This window comes from Cylas formicarius, unplaced genomic scaffold, assembly GCF_029955315.1.
Source record: "Cylas formicarius isolate icCylForm1 unplaced genomic scaffold, icCylForm1.1 PGA_scaffold_10__41_contigs__length_53128322, whole genome shotgun sequence".
NCBI classification, from domain to species: Eukaryota; Metazoa; Arthropoda; class Insecta; order Coleoptera; family Brentidae; genus Cylas; species Cylas formicarius.
The window spans coordinates 19,039,045-19,060,309 of record NW_026844214.1 but is presented as its reverse complement, the minus strand read 5'-3'; the positions used below and the strand labels follow the sequence as shown (position 1 = coordinate 19,060,309).

At 35.9% G+C, this 21,265-nt stretch overlaps 3 protein-coding genes across 3 annotated transcripts; 1 reads left to right on the top strand and 2 right to left on the bottom strand.

Annotated features, from left to right (window-relative positions):
- Positions 1–1,813: 1,813 nt before the first annotated feature.
- Positions 1,814–6,773, bottom strand: LOC132708412 (uncharacterized). Its single transcript, XM_060680781.1, has 3 exons — positions 6,435–6,773; positions 1,894–6,275; positions 1,814–1,835 (listed from the first exon to the last, which is right to left on the bottom strand). Exons 1-3 carry the CDS (start codon positions 6,771–6,773, stop codon positions 1,814–1,816), a joined length of 4,743 nt encoding a protein of 1,580 aa, XP_060536764.1.
- A 5,367-nt stretch (positions 6,774–12,140) lies between these two features.
- Positions 12,141–16,158, bottom strand: LOC132704449 (uncharacterized). The gene is made up of 6 exons (XM_060674457.1): positions 15,882–16,158; positions 15,102–15,266; positions 14,824–15,046; positions 12,637–12,975; positions 12,398–12,582; positions 12,141–12,287 (listed from the first exon to the last, which is right to left on the bottom strand). The coding sequence occupies exons 1-6, from the start codon at positions 16,099–16,101 to the stop codon at positions 12,196–12,198; spliced, it is 1,224 nt and encodes a 407-aa protein (XP_060530440.1). The 5' UTR covers positions 16,102–16,158; the 3' UTR covers positions 12,141–12,195.
- A 1,256-nt stretch (positions 16,159–17,414) lies between these two features.
- LOC132706637 (ATP synthase subunit alpha, mitochondrial) lies at positions 17,415–20,791 on the top strand. The gene is made up of 8 exons (XM_060678101.1): positions 17,415–17,581; positions 17,863–18,099; positions 18,274–18,427; positions 18,479–18,665; positions 18,721–19,039; positions 19,759–20,073; positions 20,138–20,400; positions 20,469–20,791. The coding sequence occupies exons 1-8, from the start codon at positions 17,516–17,518 to the stop codon at positions 20,581–20,583; spliced, it is 1,656 nt and encodes a 551-aa protein (XP_060534084.1). The 5' UTR covers positions 17,415–17,515; the 3' UTR covers positions 20,584–20,791.
- Positions 20,792–21,265: the final 474 nt, after the last annotated feature.

Below are 21,265 nucleotides of genomic sequence, written 5' to 3'. Positions count from 1 at the left end.
ACAAACCCGAATCATTTAACAAACTGCAAGGTAGACTTAAATAGCTACATAGGACAGTTTGGGGAATATGTTTTAGTGTACTAGAATGGCAGGAAATATAAGGAAACTATTAAGCTGCAAGTTTTACTAGAACAATCACAAGAAATGCTCCTTGACAATTACAAATCCTTGGAAACCTCAATGTGGGAAAGTTTTCGTTTGTCGTCATGCTTAGTGAAAACAAAATTCCCATTCAGTTGGTCAAAAATTACATAAATTATAACCGCAGAAAGTGTGAAATTACCAGAATCTGCTGCAACAGGAAGAATTTAAAGGCATTACAGGAAATTTTTGAGAATTACCAGGAATTCTAGGCGACTATTCAAAATTTTGAGCTACTTCACTTGTAGGTCACGTACCTCCTTAGGGAGGTAAGTGACTACTGAAGTACTTACACACATAATTTGACACCAATTAAATAGAAACAGTACTATGAATAAATACGGATTTTGTAAATCTGCTTGTTGGATTCGGACAACTCGAGGAGGAAAAAATATTATATCCACAACTTGGGAAGAAAAGATCTTGAGTAGTCTCCAACTACTTTCCCAACCCTTGCTTGGCTCGAGAGTAAGCTATGTCCTTGACTCGTAAGTGTCACCTACCTCCCTTGTGTGAATAACTATTTAGTACAAGTTTTTGGACTGATCCATGTTCTTTATCCCATTTTTTTTGTCGACATGCATATATGTTTGTTTCCTATCCCATCCTAATAATAATCACCTATCCAGGTAATGCCATTCAATTTACATTTTATTTTTATTTTTAGTTTACCAAAAGATGAAATTGTAAGGAAACAATAATAACATTCCTTGTCAAAAATGGAACTGTCAGGGAGGCTGAGGCTTCAGAAGAGCATCCATATGTGGAGGTCACATCACTCCTTTAAGCTATAGAAAAGGTGGTAAACTCTTGATAAAGTAGGCAGTGCAATGTCTTTTATGTAGATATTGTGATCAGTTGTAAAGTGGGTTACTTGTTTTCTGTTCATTCTATTTCACATGGTACCTGATAAAATTTATCTTGAAGAGAAGAGAAATTTTTGTTGATAGGGGGGCGTTTTTGGGCTTTATTTCCAACAAGTCAAAATAATAATTTATTTCCTAAGTAAAACTAGAGCAGACACCAGCAGATCTTGAATCTTCAGTGGTAGTCAAAACATTACAAGTTATATAGAAAATTTCTCAACAAGTAAAGTGCTTCTGATTTAAATTTTTTGCTTTAGTTATTCTATTAATAATTAACAATATTTTTGGTGGGTTTTAACGTAGGTCCACGTTATTTGCTGCGCTGATTGTTTATTTTTTAACTTTTACAACTTAACAAACTTTTACAACTAACAAACAAAGGAAAAAACATATGAAAATGAATAACGAAGCTTAACGTTTGCTAGCACGGGTTGTAATGTCGAGACCCAGCGTCCCGTGGTCTCTCTTAAGGGTCGGCAGCGCCGATCCCTTTTTTGCAGGCAACCTTTTTTTACGGTGCTCGCGATGTTGCCGTTGCTGGGCAGTTTTGAGGATTGACCATCCCGCCGGCCTTGAAATGTCCAGCGGACTTCAAAGCGCAGAAATATTGATCTCGTCCACGGGTAACGGGCATATCTTGTTGATTGACCGCTTGGCTATCCCGTTCCTTGTGCGTATGGAAACCAACCGCACCAAGTTGTCGGTTCCAGGATGGACTGCTACAACGCGACCCATTGACCATTGTAACGGCGGCAAATTTTCGTCCTTGAGTAGAACTAACGCATCCACTTTGATGTTTTCGCATTTTACGTGCCATTTTCCACGCTGCTGCAAAGTATGGAGGTAGGAATGACTCCAAAGCTTCCAAAAATTTTGAACCAATTGCTGCAACTGATGGAAATTTTTCAAACGATTGCTGGGAATTTCGGTTACGTCATGTTGAGGTGTGGCTAATAAATTTCCACCTATTAATAGGTGTCCTGGCGTCAGAGATTGTAGGTCCGTGGGATCACTTGATAAGGGAAGGAGAGGTCTCGAATTTAAGATAGCTTCAATTTGTACAACGACTGTATATAGTTGTTCGTAATTTAACTTTGTTTCACCCATTACCTTTTGTAAATGATTCTTAAATGACTTTATAGCGGATTCCCAAATTCCACCGTGATGCGGAGATCTCGCGGGTATAAAATGCCAAGTAATGCGATTTTCCAAGAAATAATTACTTTGAGTTTCATTGCTAGCAGTTTGAGCAACGCTTTCGTAGAATTTGTGAAAAATGTTATTCGTACCCACAAAGTTTTTAGCGTTATCGCTGTAAAGATGCTTTGGAAGTCCTCGACGGGATACGAAACGCTTAAACGCGTCCATAAAGGCTTCAGAAGTAAGATCTGTAATTATCTCTATGTGAACCGCTTTTGATGACAAACAAACAAACACCGTCAAGTAAGTTTTGATCAAAATTTTTGTTCGAGTTTTGGATGCCTTAGTAAAATAAGGTCCAGCTAGATCAATTCCGGTGAATGTAAAAGGTCTAGAGGGAGTAACGCGAGGTTGAGGCAATGAACCCATTTGTTGACTTATATTAAAAGGTTTTACACGAAAGCATACCATGCATTTTCTCAAAACGCTGCGGATCTGGTTTTTTGCGTTCAGCGGCCAGAAATCCTCTCTTATCCTCTCGAGAATAAATTGGGTACCAGCGTGTAAATATTTTCTGTGATAATGTTCAATTAAAAGCCTAGTGAAATGATGTTTGCTGGGCAAAACAATTGGATGCTTATGATTAAAAGCAAGATGAGAATTTTTCAAACGTCCTCCTACGCGCAGTAAACCAATTTCGTCGATAAATGGACTTAAAGCAAGCAACTTGCTGCCTTTTGGAATGTTTTGATTTGAATTTAAACATTTAATTTCCGTCTGAAAAACTTGATGTTGAATATTGATACATAATTTGGTAATTGCATTGTCAAGCTCACATTGAAGCAGTGTATCAAATCGCCTTGCCTTTTTGTGCCTTAAATTGTAGCCAAATCGCAATACATATGCGGTGATACGAATCAATTTTCGATAAGTTGAAAAACGTTCTATTAAGCCAAGATTATTTAATAAAGTAAAAGATAAAATGATGTTTTCTTTTCGCGCCTCAAGTAAGTCGGGCATATTAACAATATGCGTTTTAGGCCAGGAGCTTTCTTCCTCGATAGGAAAGGTAGGACCTTGAAACCATTTTTGGCAATTCTTTAACTCCGATAGGTTTAAACCACGTGAAATAATATCAGCTGGGTTATTTTCCGATTCAATGTGTTTCCACGATGAATTTTCACTTAATATTTGTATTTCCGAAACCCGATTCGAAACAAATGTTTTCCACTTGTTCGGTTCCGAATTAATCCATGAAAGTGTTATCATAGAATCTGTCCAACAGGTAACTGAGGAAATTGGGACTCGTAAAATTCGTACTACTTTCGACATTAACTGGGATAAAAGTAATGCGCTTGATAATTCTAGTCTAGGTAGTGTTTGTGTTTTTAAAGGTGCAAGTTTCGATTTTGCACAAATTAAATTTGATTTTCTTTCCCCATAGGAATTTTCGGACAATGCATAGATGCATGCGCCGTACGCGTGCATGGATGAATCGCAGAAACCGTGTAAAGCAATTTTAGTGTAGTCCGGGCTAAAAATTTTGCGATCAATCTTTATGTCATTCAACGAGTGCAAGTTTTCCAAAAAATTTGACCAATTTTCTTTTATGCCTTGCGGTACTTCGGAATCCCAATCTGCTTGGATTTGCCAAAGTTGTTGTAGAATTAATTTTGCCTTCACCACACACGGGTTAATGAGGCCTAAAGGATCGAATAATTGTGCAACACCGGAAAGTATACTTCGCTTTGTAATTAGATCGGCTTTAATAGATAAATTAAAAGCATAACAAAGCGTATCACTAATCGGATCCCAAATAACCCCTAGAGTTTTGGTCTCCTCGCTGCTCCTTATGCAAAATTCTGAATTTGTGTTAAAATTATCATTTTCTAGAACACTTAGATCATTCGATCTCCACTTACGTAAATTAAAACCTGATTTTAACAAGGTAGCCGAAACATTTTGCTTAAGTTTTATCGCGTCAGAAACATTTTCTGCGCCCGAAATAAGATCGTCAATATAAAAATCTTCCATTATGATTTTTCGGATTTTTGGATCTGTTGAATTTCTCCCGATTTCATTAAGTGTACGCGTTGCTAAAAAACTTGAACTTTTTAGTCCATATGTAACCGTATTTAAATTAAAATGAGCTATTTCGTGCGAGTGATCCTCGCGCCAAATAATTCTTTGCAAAGGTCTATGAATTTTGTTTACTGAAACCATCCGATACATTTTCTCGATGTCCGCCGTAAGAACTATCTTGTGAGTACGCATTCGGACAATAATATCAAATAAATCACTCTGCACCTTCGGCCCTAATTTCATTACTTCGTTTAAACTTAAGCCTGTTGAGGTAACGCACGAGGCATCGAAAACTACGCGAGCGCGGGTGGTGCAACTTTGATCCTTAAAAACTACATGATGTGGAATATAATATGATAAGGCGGCTTCATTTATTTCCCTTTCAGTTAAGCGAGTCATGTGACCCATTTTTTCATACTCCCGTAAAAAGGAAATATACTGAGCCTCTGTGTCGGGTGCCCTGGCTAGCCGCTTTTCAAGAAAATGTAAACGTTTAATCGCCGTCGGCAGTGATTGACCTAATTCGACATAAGAATCTTTCAGCGGTAATTTTACCTCGTATTGTCCATTCGAATTGACTCGCGTATTTTCACGGAAATGGATTTCACAATCGAGTTCCTCGTTAGACAATTTTGAATGTGGATTATCGACGTTTTCGAGTTGCCAAAACTTTTCAATTTGTCGACTTAACTTGTCAACATTAAGAAAACATTTACTATCCGATTTATTGTCAAAGCCGTTACATTGCATTGGACCAGCTAACACCCATCCAAGTTTTGTATTTTGCAATATGGGATTTTTCTTTCCCAGTTTCATTTGACCATAATTTAAAATGTCAAAAAATATAGTTGCGCCGAGTAAAACATCAATGCTTTGAGAAATGTTAAAGCAATCATCAGCTAAATGTAAATGGCTTGGAATACTTAGTCTAGTAACATCGAAAGAATATTGTGGCAATTCAGATGTTATCTGGTCGACAACTAGAAGTGGCAACGATGCCTGGTATTTATTGTCAGTAGAAATTAACTGCGTATCCACTTGACAACAGATGTTGGAGGGTGATCCGTTTATACCTGAAATTGACAGGTCCAAACGTTTCCCTGGTAACTTAAGTCGCTCAAAAAATTCTTTAGTGCAAAAGTTAGATTGACTCCCTGAATCTAATAGCGCCCGACAGGAAATAAATTTATTGTCGCTGTCAAGAACTTTAATAACCGCGGTGGCTAATAATACCTGATTTTTATTTGGCAAATAAAAATTGGATGTTAAGGCGACCGTTTTGTCTTCGCTTATATTATCGATTTGTGGTTCGTTGTTTTTGACATTTTCATTTATTTTGATTTCGAGTTTAAAGTCAGGATCATGCAACATGGTGTTATGGCGTTTATTGCAAATTTGACATGTTTTTCCCTTGCAATCATCCGCTTTGTGGCCGATTTGCAAGCAGTTTGTGCATATTTGAGCCCTTTTTAATTCGCTTAATCTCTTTTTAATTGACATGGCAAGCAATTTGCGACACCTATATGTGACATGCGTGTCCTGTTTACAAAAAGAGCATCTGAATTTAAATTTTGATTGGTTTGAATGCTTTTCGTTATTAGTAACAACGTGAGAATGCGTTTTGTCCTTGCTAGCAGATTTATTGTCTATTGTTTCTAATAATTGACATTTATTTTTAAGAAAATTCAATAAATCTTCTAGTTTTGGGCTTGTTATCTTGGTAGTGGAAGCTTCCCACTCTTTGCGAGTTTGATTATCTAATTTGCTTATTGTTACGAATATTATTGGAGTGTCCCAATGATTTACAGGTTCATTTAAATTTTGTAGCGCGCGAGTATTTCGCTGAATCGTATCGATTAGCTTACGTGTTGCTACGTGCGACTCCCTAGGCACCGGAGCTAAATCAAAAAGGTTTTTCATATGATTGTGAATTAACATTTTTTTGTTTTCAAAACGCTCTTTTAAAAGTTCAATCGCGACGTCATAATTAGTTTCGCTTAGCTCTAATGAGTGTAAGAGTTGCGCTGCCTCACCTTTCAAATATGACTGCAAATAGTAAAATTTTTGAACATTTGACAGGTCGATTCTGTTATGTATGACTGACTCATATATTTTGAAAAATGGTATCCAACCCTCGTAAGAACCCGAAAAAAATGGAACATTCATTGTTGGTAAATTTGAAAGTACATTATTAGAATTGCTTACTTGTTGAATTGGACTTTCGGTTTGTCTGCTTGCCATCGCAAGCTTTTCTAGTGACTCTGTCATTGTAGAAGCTTTAGAAACTACCCTGAAATAGTTGTCTTCAAATACATCGCGTTCGTTGACTTGCGAAGCATCTAGTATTTCTAATTCTGATTGAATTTTATCGAACTCTTCCCATGTTTCTTCTATCTTTTTTAGGCGTAATTTTAATTCGGATAAAGATATTTCTTGTTGCTCAAATTGGGAAATTCGCGACTCGAATTTTGTTAGCCTAGCTTTGAGAATACCCCTTTTATTTATGAGAGATTTCGCGTTTAATGATTCGTTAGCTTCCGTCATTTTTCTCGAAGTTTAATACTGCGCACGTACAAATCCGAATGACAAACTAGGAAAAAACTAACTAATAAATTGAAAATATTCGAGAGTGAAATGGAATTTTTGGAAAATGGAATGGACCTACTTGCTCTTTGTCGACACCTGCCGTCTGCTGGTTGCCAACCGCTGTACTCGCTTCAATTCTATTCGACGTAATTTCGCAGGAACCTCTAATGGTTGTCTTCTCCACTCGCTGGGACTAGAAGACTTCTAAACGAAATTTCAATCCGGTTCGTAGGACCAAAATGGTGGGTTTTAACGTAGGTCCACGTTATTTGCTGCGCTGATTGTTGTTCGATTGAGTGGACTGTATTTTTCGATAACTTTATTTTTTAACTTTTACAACTTAACAAACTTTTACAACTAACAAACAAAGGAAAAAACATATGAAAATGAATAACGAAGCTTAACGTTTGCTAGCACGGGTTGTAATGTCGAGACCCAGCGTCCCGTGGTCTCTCTTAAGGGTCGGCAGCGCCGATCCCTTTTTTGCAGGCAACCTTTTTTTACGGTGCTCGCGATGTTGCCGTTGCTGGGCAGTTTTGAGGATTGACCAATTTTAATGTATTATAAATGAACATTTGTTTATTGGTTTCATCTTCTTTTTTGTAATTTTTAAAGGTAGTGATCCTCTCAAATCAAGTAATGTAAAAGTTTCTGGACAAGAGTAACATCTTATGTTGGACGCCATTGTGTAAATAGAAAATAAATATTATGCTATTAAAAAATGCAGCATATTTTTTTATTTAATTTCTTATTGTTTATAAGCAACAATGTATTTTATTCTTTTCAATAAAAGCCTTATTAAATAATTCATGTATTTATTCATTTATATTTTTACATTGTGTTCATTCTCCAACGTGCCACTATGTCTTCTGTGAACTTCAAAACGAGTTAATAAAACACTATATAAAATGCTATTATAATCAAAGGCAAGTCATAGTTGTGGCATAAACCAAAATCTTATCTACAAAACCAGTCTGGAGTGTGCACCTGGAAAAAAATATTTCTTAATAAAGTTATATTTACATTTTTAGAGTCACATTTAGTGAATTCACCTTTATTTACATTTTCAATAGAGGCTAATCTAATAAGTTTATAAAAACAAACTGCGCCGATTTACAGGCATACATTTGGGAAAAATTGTACTAAGGACGTCGATCCTTGTGCTGTAATTCAGCATAATATTAACTCTGTACTTGTCGCTAATTTTTTTAGCAACGCTTGCCACACTTTAATTCCTTTTGTGTCTGAAAATTTAATGGGATTTCGACATATTTTGAGAAAATACTGCCGTAAAAATGCAACATCCAAACATTACCGACTTGGCAGCTGCCACGTTGGTTGTTGGAAGTCGCAAGGCCTTATGTTCAAACCATATAGCTACGAGACATATAGAGATATAGAGGCCTTGCCGATGCTAATAATTCCAGGAACTCATGTAGCAACATGTAACAAAATTTTGAGGTCTGTTCAATATGCGCATGCGTGAGATTTGAATTTCGTTTTTAACCAATGGCAGCTCTAGTTGCAAATTCTGACCCATAAGGCCTTGCGGTTTCCAACAACCAACATGGTCGCTGGCATGTCGTCAATGTTTGGATGCTGCATTTTTACGGCAGTATTTTCTTAAAATACGTCGAATTCCTATTAAATTTGCAGGCAAAAAAGAAACTTAGGTGTGAAAAACGTTGTTAACAAAATTAGCAGGGTTAATATTATGCAGAATTACAGCACAGAAATCGGCGTCTTTAATATAATTCTGTAAGTAGTTTGGCGTTTTGGTTCTTTAAGCTGTATAGACACGATACCAGCTATTTTTTCCAGAATTTGTGCTCGTAAATCGGCGCAAACAGTTTGTTTTTATAAACTTATTGGTTTAACCTCCATTGAAAATGTAAATAAAGTCGAATTCACGAAATGTGAGTTTAAAAATGTAAATATAACTTTGAGGTACTAGATATCGCACTGGAAACATCTAAGTGGAAAAAATGTTCAACAAGCCCCCCATATAGACAGAACGCTCATTCTTTCATTACAAATCTGGTAGATGTAGAAAGTTTCGCCTAATTACGAAGAGTACCAATGGACAATTTCGTTAAAAAACTGTAGGTATTAGAAAATGTAACCAAGAAAATTAAAAACTAGTATAAAATAAGTCAATAAACAATTAGCCGTAATTGTAACAGAATTAACATTACCAAACCCTAAAAAGTGAGTTTATTGTCTCAAAATTTAAAAAACATTTTTCTAGCAAAAATTGCATGGCGGCTACCGCAAAAAATTCGCCGTTAATAGTATATTATGCAAGAAATGCGGTAAATGGCATTTGACTCACGAGTTTATTTGACAAGAGTGGAGCGCAGCGGAGCGAGTTTTTAATAAACGAGTGAGTTAAAAAGTTTACCGAACGTGTTGCATACTATACTTTTTCTACGACCGTTAGTTTTTGGGTACATTCTCGCAAAACAACACGAATAAATTCACTGACATGACCGTCACAATTGACAAACGTCAAAATTCAAAGCGTGGGAAATATCTCCGAAAATATCCGATTGCTCCCAAATCCGTGAGGTAAAATCCCGGAAATATCCGAAGTAGCTCGGAGTCATGGGAAACGAAACTGACGTGGTAAAGTGACGCTTCCCGCACGCTAGATCGGTGGGTAATTAGGTATTTTACAGACGGGAGTGGAAACAAATATTTAACAGCAATTGTTAAATGACGTGACCTCCACATATGTTGGTCCTTACAATGTCATTTTTTAGTAAATTCAAAAATAAAATGTAAATTGAATGGCACTACCTAGTAAGTGATTGTTATATCAAAACTAAAGAACAGACATATGTGCAAGTCTACAGAAAAAAATTGGATAGAGAACATGGATCAGTCCCACAACTTGTACTAAATAGTTACTCACACAAGGGAGGTAGGTGATACTTACGAGTCAAGGACATAACTTACTCTCGAGTTAAGCAAGGGTAGGGAAAATAGTCGGAGACTAATCAATATCTCTTGCTCCCAAGTTGTGCATAAAATATTTTTCCAACTGAAGTTGCCCCGAATCCAAAAAGCAGATTTACAAAATCAGTATTTATTGATAGAACTGGTTCTATTTAATCAGTGTCAAATTGTGTATGTACGTACTGCAGTATTCACTTACCTCTCTAAGGAGGTAGATGACCTACAAATGAAGTACCCCAAATTTTGAATAGTTGTCTAGAATTCCTGGTAATTCTCAAAGATTTCCTGTAATGCCTTCAGACTTCCCAAAAATATCCTGCACATATATTCTGGTGATTCCTCACTTTCTGCGCTAACAATTTCTGTAATTTTTGACCAACCGAAAAGCAAATTTCGTTTTCCCTAAGCGTGATGATGACAAACGGAAACTTTCCCACATTAAGGTTTACAAGGATTTGTAATTATCAAGTATTTCTTGTGATTGTTCTTGTAAAACTTGCTCTACACTAAAACATATTTCCCAAACACCTTTTCTATCTAGCTATTTAAGTGTACTTTGCAGTTTGTTAAATCACTCGGTTTTGTCTGATATGCTATTAGGTCCTCATATTTGCTACACTTGTAATTTCGTTAAGGAGCAAGTATTGAAAGCGCAAATTATACAAGATTGTGAGGAGTCCTATAGAAACCACTTTTCTTTCAAATCTTTTAAATGAACTTGTAGATAAGGCAATACTTACCCGTATATAGGCAAATTCTTTTCCTTAGTTTTGACCACAAACAACAAGTTTTTCACAAAAACACGAAAAAAGGACGGAGAAAATCATAAACACCAAAAATGTAAACAACAATGTTACAAACTGTTAGTAATTTTTTCAGAAAAATTAAGGCAATGTGACAACTCAGTTAGTTGCGGGTGACACTCGCGCAAAAGTCTCTACGAGAATATCAGAGCCATTTGCGGCGCATCACTTTTTACCGTAGTAGGGCCACTATATTATCTTATAGCTATGTGGGTTTGAAGAATCGATCTTGGTATTTTTTAAAAAGCGTAAGGCCTTCCGGAAAGATTAAATTGCGAAAAATATTGTCAATCGGTTTTTTTAAGGAGTTTCCTTTTTTTCTGAAAAATATACCTCTTATTGAACGAAATATGGAACGTGAAGGTGTTTCGGCACATTTCAGCTATGTGGTTCAAATCATATAGCTACTAGACATATAGAAGTCCTGCCTATGCTAGTAGTGCAGGAACTCGTGAAGCAACTATGTACTAACATTTTGAGAAGGTCCGTTCAATTTGTGCACGCGCGAGATTTATAATTTCGTTTTTAACCAATGGCAGCTTTAATTGTAAATTCTGACGTTCCACCCATGAGGTCTTGCGGCTTCCAACAACCAACATGGCCGCTGGCAAGTCGTCAATGTTCGGACGCTTCGTTTTTACGGCAGTAATTTCTCAAAATATGTCGAAATCCCATTAAATTTTTAGGCAAAAAGGGAATTAAGGTGTGGAAAACATTGTTAAAAAAAGAGACAAGTGCAGGGTTAAGTGAGTAAGTAATTTGGCGTTTTTGTTCTTTAAGCCCCGTCGATACGATACCAGCTTTTTTCCCGAATTTGTGCCTGTAAATCGACACATACCGTTTGTTTTTATAAAGTTATTGGTTTAACCTCCATTGAAATATATAAGTGGAAACAATGTTCAACAAGCACCTCATATAGACAGATCGCTCATTCTTTCATCGCAAGTGTAGGAATTGCAGAAAGTTTCGCCTTCCAAATATATAATTATGACAGATGCGTATGTACAATTTGGTTAAAACACCTTAGATATTGCAAAAGAAAATTAAAAACTAGTATAAAGCAAGTCAATAAACAATTAGCCCTAAAGATAAGAGAATTGAACACAAATTAATTTTACAGAATTAATAAACTAGTATAATTATTTAATTCAGCACTTTAAACAAGAATCTTCATTTCTCTTTTTTCTAGTATTGGGATTATGAATTCTTCTTATACACCCACAAGTTGTTATATATTATCTATAACATTTTTGCAAGTTTATCCATTTAACACTAACAAACGCCAAAAGGAGATAATCACAAACAACAATGGCCAGATTCAGATTTCAGAGACTGATTTTACGTTCTTATAAAAATATGTGGCAACACACCTCAACGAAAATACCATAGCCAGATGGGGGCATCACTTTTTAACGTAGTAGGTCCACAATATTATATGTCTATGTTTCAAACCAAAATATTTCGAACACGGTTGCTGTCAGTGAATAATAGATTAGCGGGTAGAAAAAAATATTTTATGTATTAAACCTATAGACGTAATTAAGCAAAGCAATTAACTATAAATTAACATTTTTTTTTAAATTCACAAGTATACATTGTTTGTATAATTATCCCAGAATTTATGCAGGTGTTTCTGTATTAATAATATCTGCTACAACCACCACTTTGTTTTCTTCAATATCCAGGCTGTTTTCATCCATACCGTCATTATCTAAAACACGCCAGCATATTTGAAGATTATTAGTTAGCAATCAACAGGAAAGCTATCTAGTCCGTACATTAATTAGTTTATATGTATAAATAGCAGCGATGATTACTCACAGGTGGCATGATTAAACGTAGGTTTAGTAAAAGTCGATCCCCTATTAAGATCCTGACCAGGAAATATAGGGTAATCACTTCCAAACAACGGAGGAGTCTCTTGAAGGTAGTGCGGCGTTAGGGACAACCGACTGTTTCTGTTTGAATCGTTAACAATTGATACAGTATCGCTTAATTTCCTGCGCCTAAAAAAAATTATCTATTGCATATAATTACATTCGACTGCTGGCTAACTATACCTTCTTTGAGAGTATTTCCTTCTTATACATCTTGCAGATAGTAAGAAAATTATAAGTATTACGATTATTAAAGATATGGCAACCATTCTTTTAGTCATTATGCCACTGACGTTTGGCACCGGGTACAGCTTTAAACCCAAATCTGCGACATTTTTTGAAGCGAGGGTGTTCCACATCAGGTTCAGATGTTCTTCATTAAATTGATAACCTGACCATAAAGAATTTTCGCCATCGTTGATTAAATTTACTGGAATTGCGAATGTTAAGCTGATACATTTATCATATTCGTTCCACGTAATGTGACACTGTTCTAAGAAGCTTATTAGAACATTGCTTGACCTGCAATAATAGTATTATTATTACTAGGTACCTATACAATACATTGTTGGTCTCTATAAACCAAAAAGATGTTTTTAGTTCACTTTTTGTAAAATTTCTGGATTCCTCCTGCGTCGGTTTTTGATGAGTCGGACTAGTTAACGTTTCGCCAATCATCCTGTTGGCTTCTTCAGAGCTTGACTGAAACTGAAGTCAACAGGATAATTGGCGAAACATTAGCTAGTTCGACTCAACAAAAACTGACGCAGGAGGAATCCAGAAGTTTTATAAAAAGTATTACAATAGCCTGTGGAAGTCTTTGAAAAATTAAAAAAAGTGTTTTTAGTTCTTTTTTAATATTTTGTATGGAAAAAATTGTTATAAGCATAAACTAACTACCCACTGTTTTTTAATTCACCGTGGTTGCACGAAAACCTTCCGATTTCAAAAATTCAACAACCACCTGACAGACAATGACAAAATTTTAATTGATATGCTTCTGAGCAACGACGATAGTCATTTTGTTTTTAATGGGACCCAATATTCATTCTCAGCAGTTGTTTCGATTACTCAATATTTTCATGTTAAAAACTGATTTTCCGCGCATAACTCCAAATTTCACAACTAAATATCAATGTCCGCACACTGAAACTATCTAATGAGATCGGGGCATATTTGAGAAAAGGTGCAGAATTAAAAATGTTATATCTAAACTGAAACCCGTCGCACTGAAGAACTGTCAGCAGCCTTATTGGTTGTTAAACGCCGCTAGATCTTATTGGTGAGTTTAGCTGGAAATTTCAAACGCTTAACAACATTTTTTTTATCGTCGCTTCAAAAATTTCTATTATTAGAATAGGCAGAGTCTGTAAAAGTAATAGTGATTCGATTGTGCTTCAACATTCTTTTTTGCCTTTTAAAGTTAGAATTATTTTTGTGTACTCTTGTTTACTAAGGTCAATTTCGTCTGAGAACTTAACGTAAATTAGTGATTTTATTATTGCTAACCATTGAATAAGGAAATATGAATTAAACTTACTGATTAATGTTATTTTTATTTATCATAACGAGCCATCAAATGAAAATTAACAAATGAGTACTTTTTAATTTTTGATAAACAAATAAGATGGACAGTGTATTTTTAAAATCCATTTTCCTCGAAAATGGAGCATCCTAGCGGTATCAATCTGCGCCTTTTTCTTGCAACAGAAAACAATGTTTTCGATTTTATGAAAAATGTCTAAAAGTCAACCCACAAGTTATATAGCTGATATTACAGGGACTCGTGAAGCAACTATGAAAAAAAAATTGAGAACGTCCATTTAACATGCGCATGCACGAGATTTAAAATCTCGTTCTTAACCAATGACCTAAGGCCAATGATTAACATGACCACTGGAAGATCGTCAATTAGTTTGGATATGGCAGTATTTTGTCAAAATATTCTGGAAAAATGGAAAAGTGTGTGAAAATCATTGTTTAGAAAGAAAATAGCGCTACGAAAATATCAATGCCGGCGCATCAATTTTAACTATGACACTATATTATTTAATAGTTATATGGCTGTGCCTGCAGCAAAAGTTACACAACTCACCAACATTTTACATTTATAATTTTAGAGACGATTTAGCAGGCCAAAAGTACTAAACTGCTACTCTTTCAAAACTTTTAACCTGTTTCGGAAATATTAATAAAAAGCCATTTGCAGATCCATTTCTTTTAGAGACATTTATAAAGTGTACCTCCACTACTTTAGGATCTATTTTTCTGAAATAGTAGACTGCAACCGTAATAACGTGAATTTTTGTCGTCATTTGAAATGTCAATAACACCCAGTACTAGATAAAGTTCTCTTCTAGTTTGACTTACGTTATAGATCCATTGACAGGGCAATTTTGTAAAGTTGCATATTCGCTGGCCATTTGAGCAAGAGAGGCTCTAAGTTCTTTAAAGTGGGTACTTTCGTTTCTGTACGAATTTGCACTTGCACCGTATAAGTAGACAGTTATACCCACATTTTGCTCATCTTCTGGTGTTGGTAAGATTACAGTTGTGGTAGGTACTTCGGTCGTTGTGGTTGTCAGTGCCTGACCTGAAAAGCGCAACAAATTACGATGTAATTATTTTTTCTTAACCGTTAACCCTACCTTTTCTTGTAAATACTGCTGTGAACCTGCTCGATGCATTTCTAGCAACGTACTCGGCTGAAATCTTATTGCTTTCATACAAGTAACTTAGATTTGTTCCGCCAGTGCTGTAGGTGAACATCATCGCTGAATAGTCGTCGTCCTCATCCGAATCGCCCAATAAGTCTGAATATTTTATTGAAACAACAATTGCGCCCGACCTTTACTATTTGACAATTTTTTTGAACTGCTGTCGAATTTTTTGTGTTTTCCATTGCCATTAAAACCTAATTTATTCATGATTCGTTATTTTAATTAACAACATTAAAAATTTTCTCGTAAGCATGCATTTAAAATGCATTTTAAGGCGCTAAATGGATAAATAAAAAAATGGATAAAAAAAATAGTGCGGCTTTATTTTTAAAAAATGCGTGTCCTTTTTCATGAAAAAGGCACTTTGTTACAAGTTTATAATAATTATTTAAGTTCGCCAAAATGGTCTTAAATTTATCCTAGTTGTGCCGTAACTGAGAAAATTGTAATGTTTTTATAAAATAAGGATTCAGAAAACTTTTTACTTTTAATTTTCTTTTAATGAACAAGGGTTCCGGTGCAAATAAATGTAACTTAATTTTCAAAATATGAAAGTAATTTTAATAAGGATCACACATATCTCAAAAATACAACTTTTTGGAAGTCACCTGTATTAGTCACAATATTTCGGGACCGTATAGCGTGAATAACTCTGTGTAATTATTTTCCTTACTGTTAAAATAGCTTATTCAAAATTGGATGAATTACCATTTTTGAGAACGACGTAATCGCCACTTTCGCCATCCAAATCGCATCTCGTCACGTTCAGTTCTATTTGATATCCTTCCTCAGCTTGAACAGTAACCGTCTCATCGGTGGCAGGATTCCATGTTACTGAACTTTTAGCGTCGCTCAACTCCAAAATCGTTTGCGAAAAAACTTTCAAATTAACAAAGAAAATGAAAAATATCGACAAAAATAGATTCATTATTTTCCTAATAAATTCGCATATTAGTGGATATAACAATACCCGATTTTAGTTTATCCGCCCGCCAATCAAATTTTTATCTTATCGGTCGAAAGATATTTTTATTACATTACGGTGTCAAATTTATCAGATTTTTAAAAGAAATAGACAGTATTCGGGCTAAAGGAAACTTTTATCTGGCAGCGACCAAAACGTCGGTAAGTCGGTAAGGTTGCAATCGAGTAGAGTCCCGAAGTCTACAGTTTGTTTAAAATTATGATGCGGGATGACCATTACAACCTTTTATACTTTTTAAAATGAAAAACAATTTGGGATTTAATACTTCTGTCTCAAATTCTATTAATTCCTGTAAGACCTTAAGGCAATTTGGCTATTGCATATTGATCAAATAGTATATAGTAATTTGTCGAAATTTATTGATAATAGTACCAAAAAAAGCATAAAACTTGTTTTTCTACTCCCATCTGTAAAATACCTAATTACCCACCGATCTAGCGTGCGGGAAGCGTCACTTTACCACGTCAGTTTCGTTTCCCATGAATCCAAGCCACTTCGGACATTTCCGGCATTTTACCGCACGGATTTGGGAGCAATCGGATGTTTTCGGGGATATTTCCCACGCTTTGAATTTTCACGTTTGTCAATTCTGACGGTCATGTCAGTGAATGTATTCGTGTTGTTTTGCGAAAATGTACTTAAAAACTAACGGTCGTATAAAAAGTTTAGTATGTAACACGTTCGGTAAACTTTTTAACTTGCTCGTTTATTAAAAACTCGTGAGTCAAATGCCGTTTACCGCACTTGTTGCATAATATACTATTCCCGCAGGAAAGGTGACGTCACGGGAAAGGCACGCACTTGCACTAAACCTTTGGATAGACTGCAAGACTCATTGGCCCACAGCCGACAAACGTCGACGATTTTTAACTGCAACGAGCACTGACCCACCACGTATAGTTTGGTCAGAACAAATATTTTCATAAGCTACATTAATTGGAACTACGCGATCCTTGGGGCTACCTTCCTGTTTTGCGGTTAATCCTCAACGTGCACTGTGACTAATGCACATGACAGCATAAAAATCAGTAATGATCATAATTATCGGTTCGAAAACTACTCAGAGCCATGGACTTTTGCTGCGAATGTAGTTGTTATTGTCCGATCTGTCACAAATATATAAATAATGTGCTGTCGTTGCCTTAATCGCAGCGTCAAAAATTAAGACAATGAACGATGAATAATTGTCATTGGAAAAAACAAATTTTAAACATGTGGCTACACTGATATTCAAATCGTTAGATGGCACCACATTCAGACGTCATCCGAGAGAAGTTGCGATACCGCTCGTCCACATCGTCCATTTTCGGCATTTGCTGTGTTGGGACCGTGCTACGAAAATTAGATTTTGTCGAAAATGTCCTTACTTTCAGTGCGGGTAGCCGCTTCCGTGGCTAGAAATTTACCCAAAAATGTTCAGCAGGTAGGAATTACCCAAGTACAATATTTGTGTTCCATCAGCAAGTTAGTTTTGAGGAGTAGTGACATAACATCCATAATTCTCTAAAAATGTTTTTTATTGTTAGAGACATATAACACTTCAACATTGTTCTGATTTTTTGTGCTGTTTACCCAAAACTGCAGTTTAAATTACGTAATAATTCCTAAAGGGCAAGAACATTTAAGTTAAGAATGGTTATGTAATCGAGAAAAATGTGATCCACTTGTCATTTTAAAGCTCATCTTAAATCGAGATGTTTTTAGGTCGCTGGAGCGGCGTTTCCAGCCGTTTCCGTTGCAGCCCGTAAGATTCACGCTACAGCATCTAATCGTGGTGTGGAAATTTCATCGGTCCTTGAAGAACGCATCCTGGGCGCAGCCCCTAAAGCCGATTTGGACGAAACTGGTCGAGTACTGAGCATTGGTGATGGTATCGCTCGTGTTTATGGTCTTAACAACATTCAGGCTGATGAGATGGTGGAATTTTCATCCGGACTTAAGGTTTGTTATTAAGATAAAAATTCTGAAATTGCAAATTAGCCCTATAACATAATTCTTACAGGATAAAATTGGTCTTTTTTTAAATTAGAATCTATGTTTGATTACAGTAGTAACTTAACATTTGGGATTATATTTACATATAAATATACATGTTAAGCTTTAATTTTTTTTTAGGGGATGGCCCTTAACTTGGAACCTGACAATGTTGGTGTTGTAGTATTTGGTAATGACAAGCTAATCAAGGAAGGTGATATTGTGAAAAGAACTGGAGCTATTGTTGATGTACCTGTAGGAGATGCTATTTTGGGTCGTGTTGTGGATGCTTTGGGTAAATTTGTTGAATCAATTTACAGATTTCAGTTTACCTATCTTTTTATAGGTAATCCCATTGATGGAAAGGGACCGTTAAACACCAAGCAGCGTTTCCGAGTCGGTATTAAAGCTCCTGGTATCATCCCACGAATATCTGTGAGAGAACCTATGCAGACTGGTATTAAGGCTGTAGACTCCCTTGTGCCGATTGGTAGAGGACAGCGAGAATTAATCATTGGCGATCGTCAAACTGGGTAATATTTTTAAATGATATCCATATATTTGAGTATTAAGGAACCATTAACATAGAAAAACCGCTCTGGCTATTGATACCATCATCAATCAGAAACGATTCAATGATGGCGACGACGAGAAAAAAAAGCTGTACTGCATCTACGTCGCGATTGGCCAAAAGAGATCTACCGTGGCGCAAATTCTGAAGCGTCTTACCGATACTGGTGCCATCAACTACACTATCATTGTATCTGCTACTGCTTCAGATGCCGCCCCCTTGCAATACTTGGCTCCATATTCTGGATGCGCAATGGGCGAATATTTCAGGGACAATGGAAAGCATGCATTAATTATCTACGACGATCTCTCCAAACAGGCTGTCGCTTACCGCCAGGTTAGTCCCACAATATTCATTGATGAACATGCCTATCTCAATTACAGTAATGAACTCAAAATTCGTAATATACTTACAAAGTACAGGAAATTATGCAATTATGCAAAAATATGCAACTGCTAATTACAATGACCATCTGATACCACAACCACTAGTGAGGAGCTCTTTATAGTCCGTAGTTGTCATATTTTTTTGAGTCAAGACAATCATCAATTATTTTTGCAATGAAGTAAAATGAGATAATTCCTAATTTTGTAGTTTAAACATTTGAGTATGGTTCAATGTATTATACAAATGTATAGATATATTTTTTCTTGATTTACACAAAAGTAAATATTTTGAAGTTATATAATGTAATATCAGTCCTATAACAGCTATCAATTTCATTATCACTCTATTCTCATTTTAAAAAGAAATGATATTCAAAAGTCATCAGACTATATAAGGTATAAGGTTCAAAAATATGTTAGCAAACAGGTCATATTAACTTAAGCATTTCAAAGGCAACCATTCAGAATGTGATTTTGGATTGTCAAAGTGATTTTCTATTTAACTGAAGTGGTAGAGCAAACCAAGCATCATTTCCAATCCCCCTGTCTATCGCTGGAACAGAAAGAAAAGAATTTAACTTCGATTAAGCTCTCTTAAATGCATTTGGGGGATATATACCGATTTATAAGGCGTCATAATTATATTCAATCAAAAATCACTGTTACTAGATGTCTCTGCTGTTGCGTCGTCCACCAGGTCGTGAGGCTTACCCCGGTGATGTATTTTACCTTCATTCTCGTCTGCTGGAACGTGCCGCGAAAATGTCTGAGGCTCACGGAGGTGGTTCCCTCACTGCCTTGCCGGTCATTGAGACCCAAGCTGGTGATGTATCTGCCTACATTCCAACCAATGTAATTTCCATTACTGACGGGCAGATCTTCTTGGAAACTGAATTGTTCTACAAAGGTATCCGTCCTGCAATTAACGTGGGTCTGTCTGTATCAAGAGTTGGTTCTGCCGCTCAGACAAAAGCCATGAAGCAGGTGAGGAATGAAAGTGAATGCAGTGTTTAAACCTAGTTTTAATCGTAAAATGTCGGGAATTTAGGTAGCAGGTTCCATGAAACTGGAATTGGCTCAATATCGTGAAGTGGCTGCGTTCGCTCAGTTTGGTTCTGACTTGGACGCTGCCACCCAGCAGTTGTTGAACAGGGGTGTTCGTTTAACTGAACTTTTGAAGCAGGGCCAGTATGTCCCTATGGCCATTGAAGAACAGGTAGCGATCATTTATTGCGGTGTCAGGGGGCACTTAGACAAAGTTGATCCCTCTAAGATCACTGTTTTTGAGAAGCAGTTCTCTGAACACATCAAGTGAGTTCAAAATTATTTTTGTTGTAGTATTGAATCGTTTACGTTTTTGTTTTATTTTTTCAAACTAGGAGTCGTCACCAGAACCTTTTGCAAAGTATTTCGAAGGAAGGCAAAATTACAGATGCCACTGATGCCGAACTTAAGAAACTAGTAACTGAATTCCTTGCAAGCTTCTCTGGGTAAGAAGGCACATATTTAATGCATCAATTTATTCAGTTGGAAGTGTCATTAGAAAACATTTTATAATCTCGCAATTAAGAAACTAAAGGGAAAAGAATTCATATTGAGTCATTTTTGACTCCCCATGAACGGTTATTAAATGTAATTTAAGCCTTTTGTTTTTATATATTTTTGTCCTAAGTATGAAAATACATAACAGCTGTTTAATTTTGTTGGTGGTTTTATTTGAGGGACCTCAAGTCTTGGTTGAGCTATATAAATTGCGTTTACAGCATCCACATTCGTAAAATCACATTACAAAATATGATATACAAGTCTACACAGTCAGAATGAGATAAGAATAATTAAATAAAATTTTAAGTGCTTAAAACATTCTTCTGCTTAACATACTGTTTCATCAGTCCTAATTTAATATGCAACAGTGGTAAGAGAATTTTCTGTGGATTAATATTACTATCTGTTTCTACAATTTTTAAGTCAATCAAATCACTGATCTATAGTCCTAGAATTTAATTTTCTGAAACACTACTTCCCGGCCAGTATAGAAGCAAGAATATTTCTGTCGTGCAAAGGAACAGCTTGAAGGCTTCTCTGGAATGACTCAATAAAAAGCTTCCAATCTTATTTCTTTTTTAAACTAGGAATATGGGTGCAATAAACATGTGAACCATCAATATGAGATTTT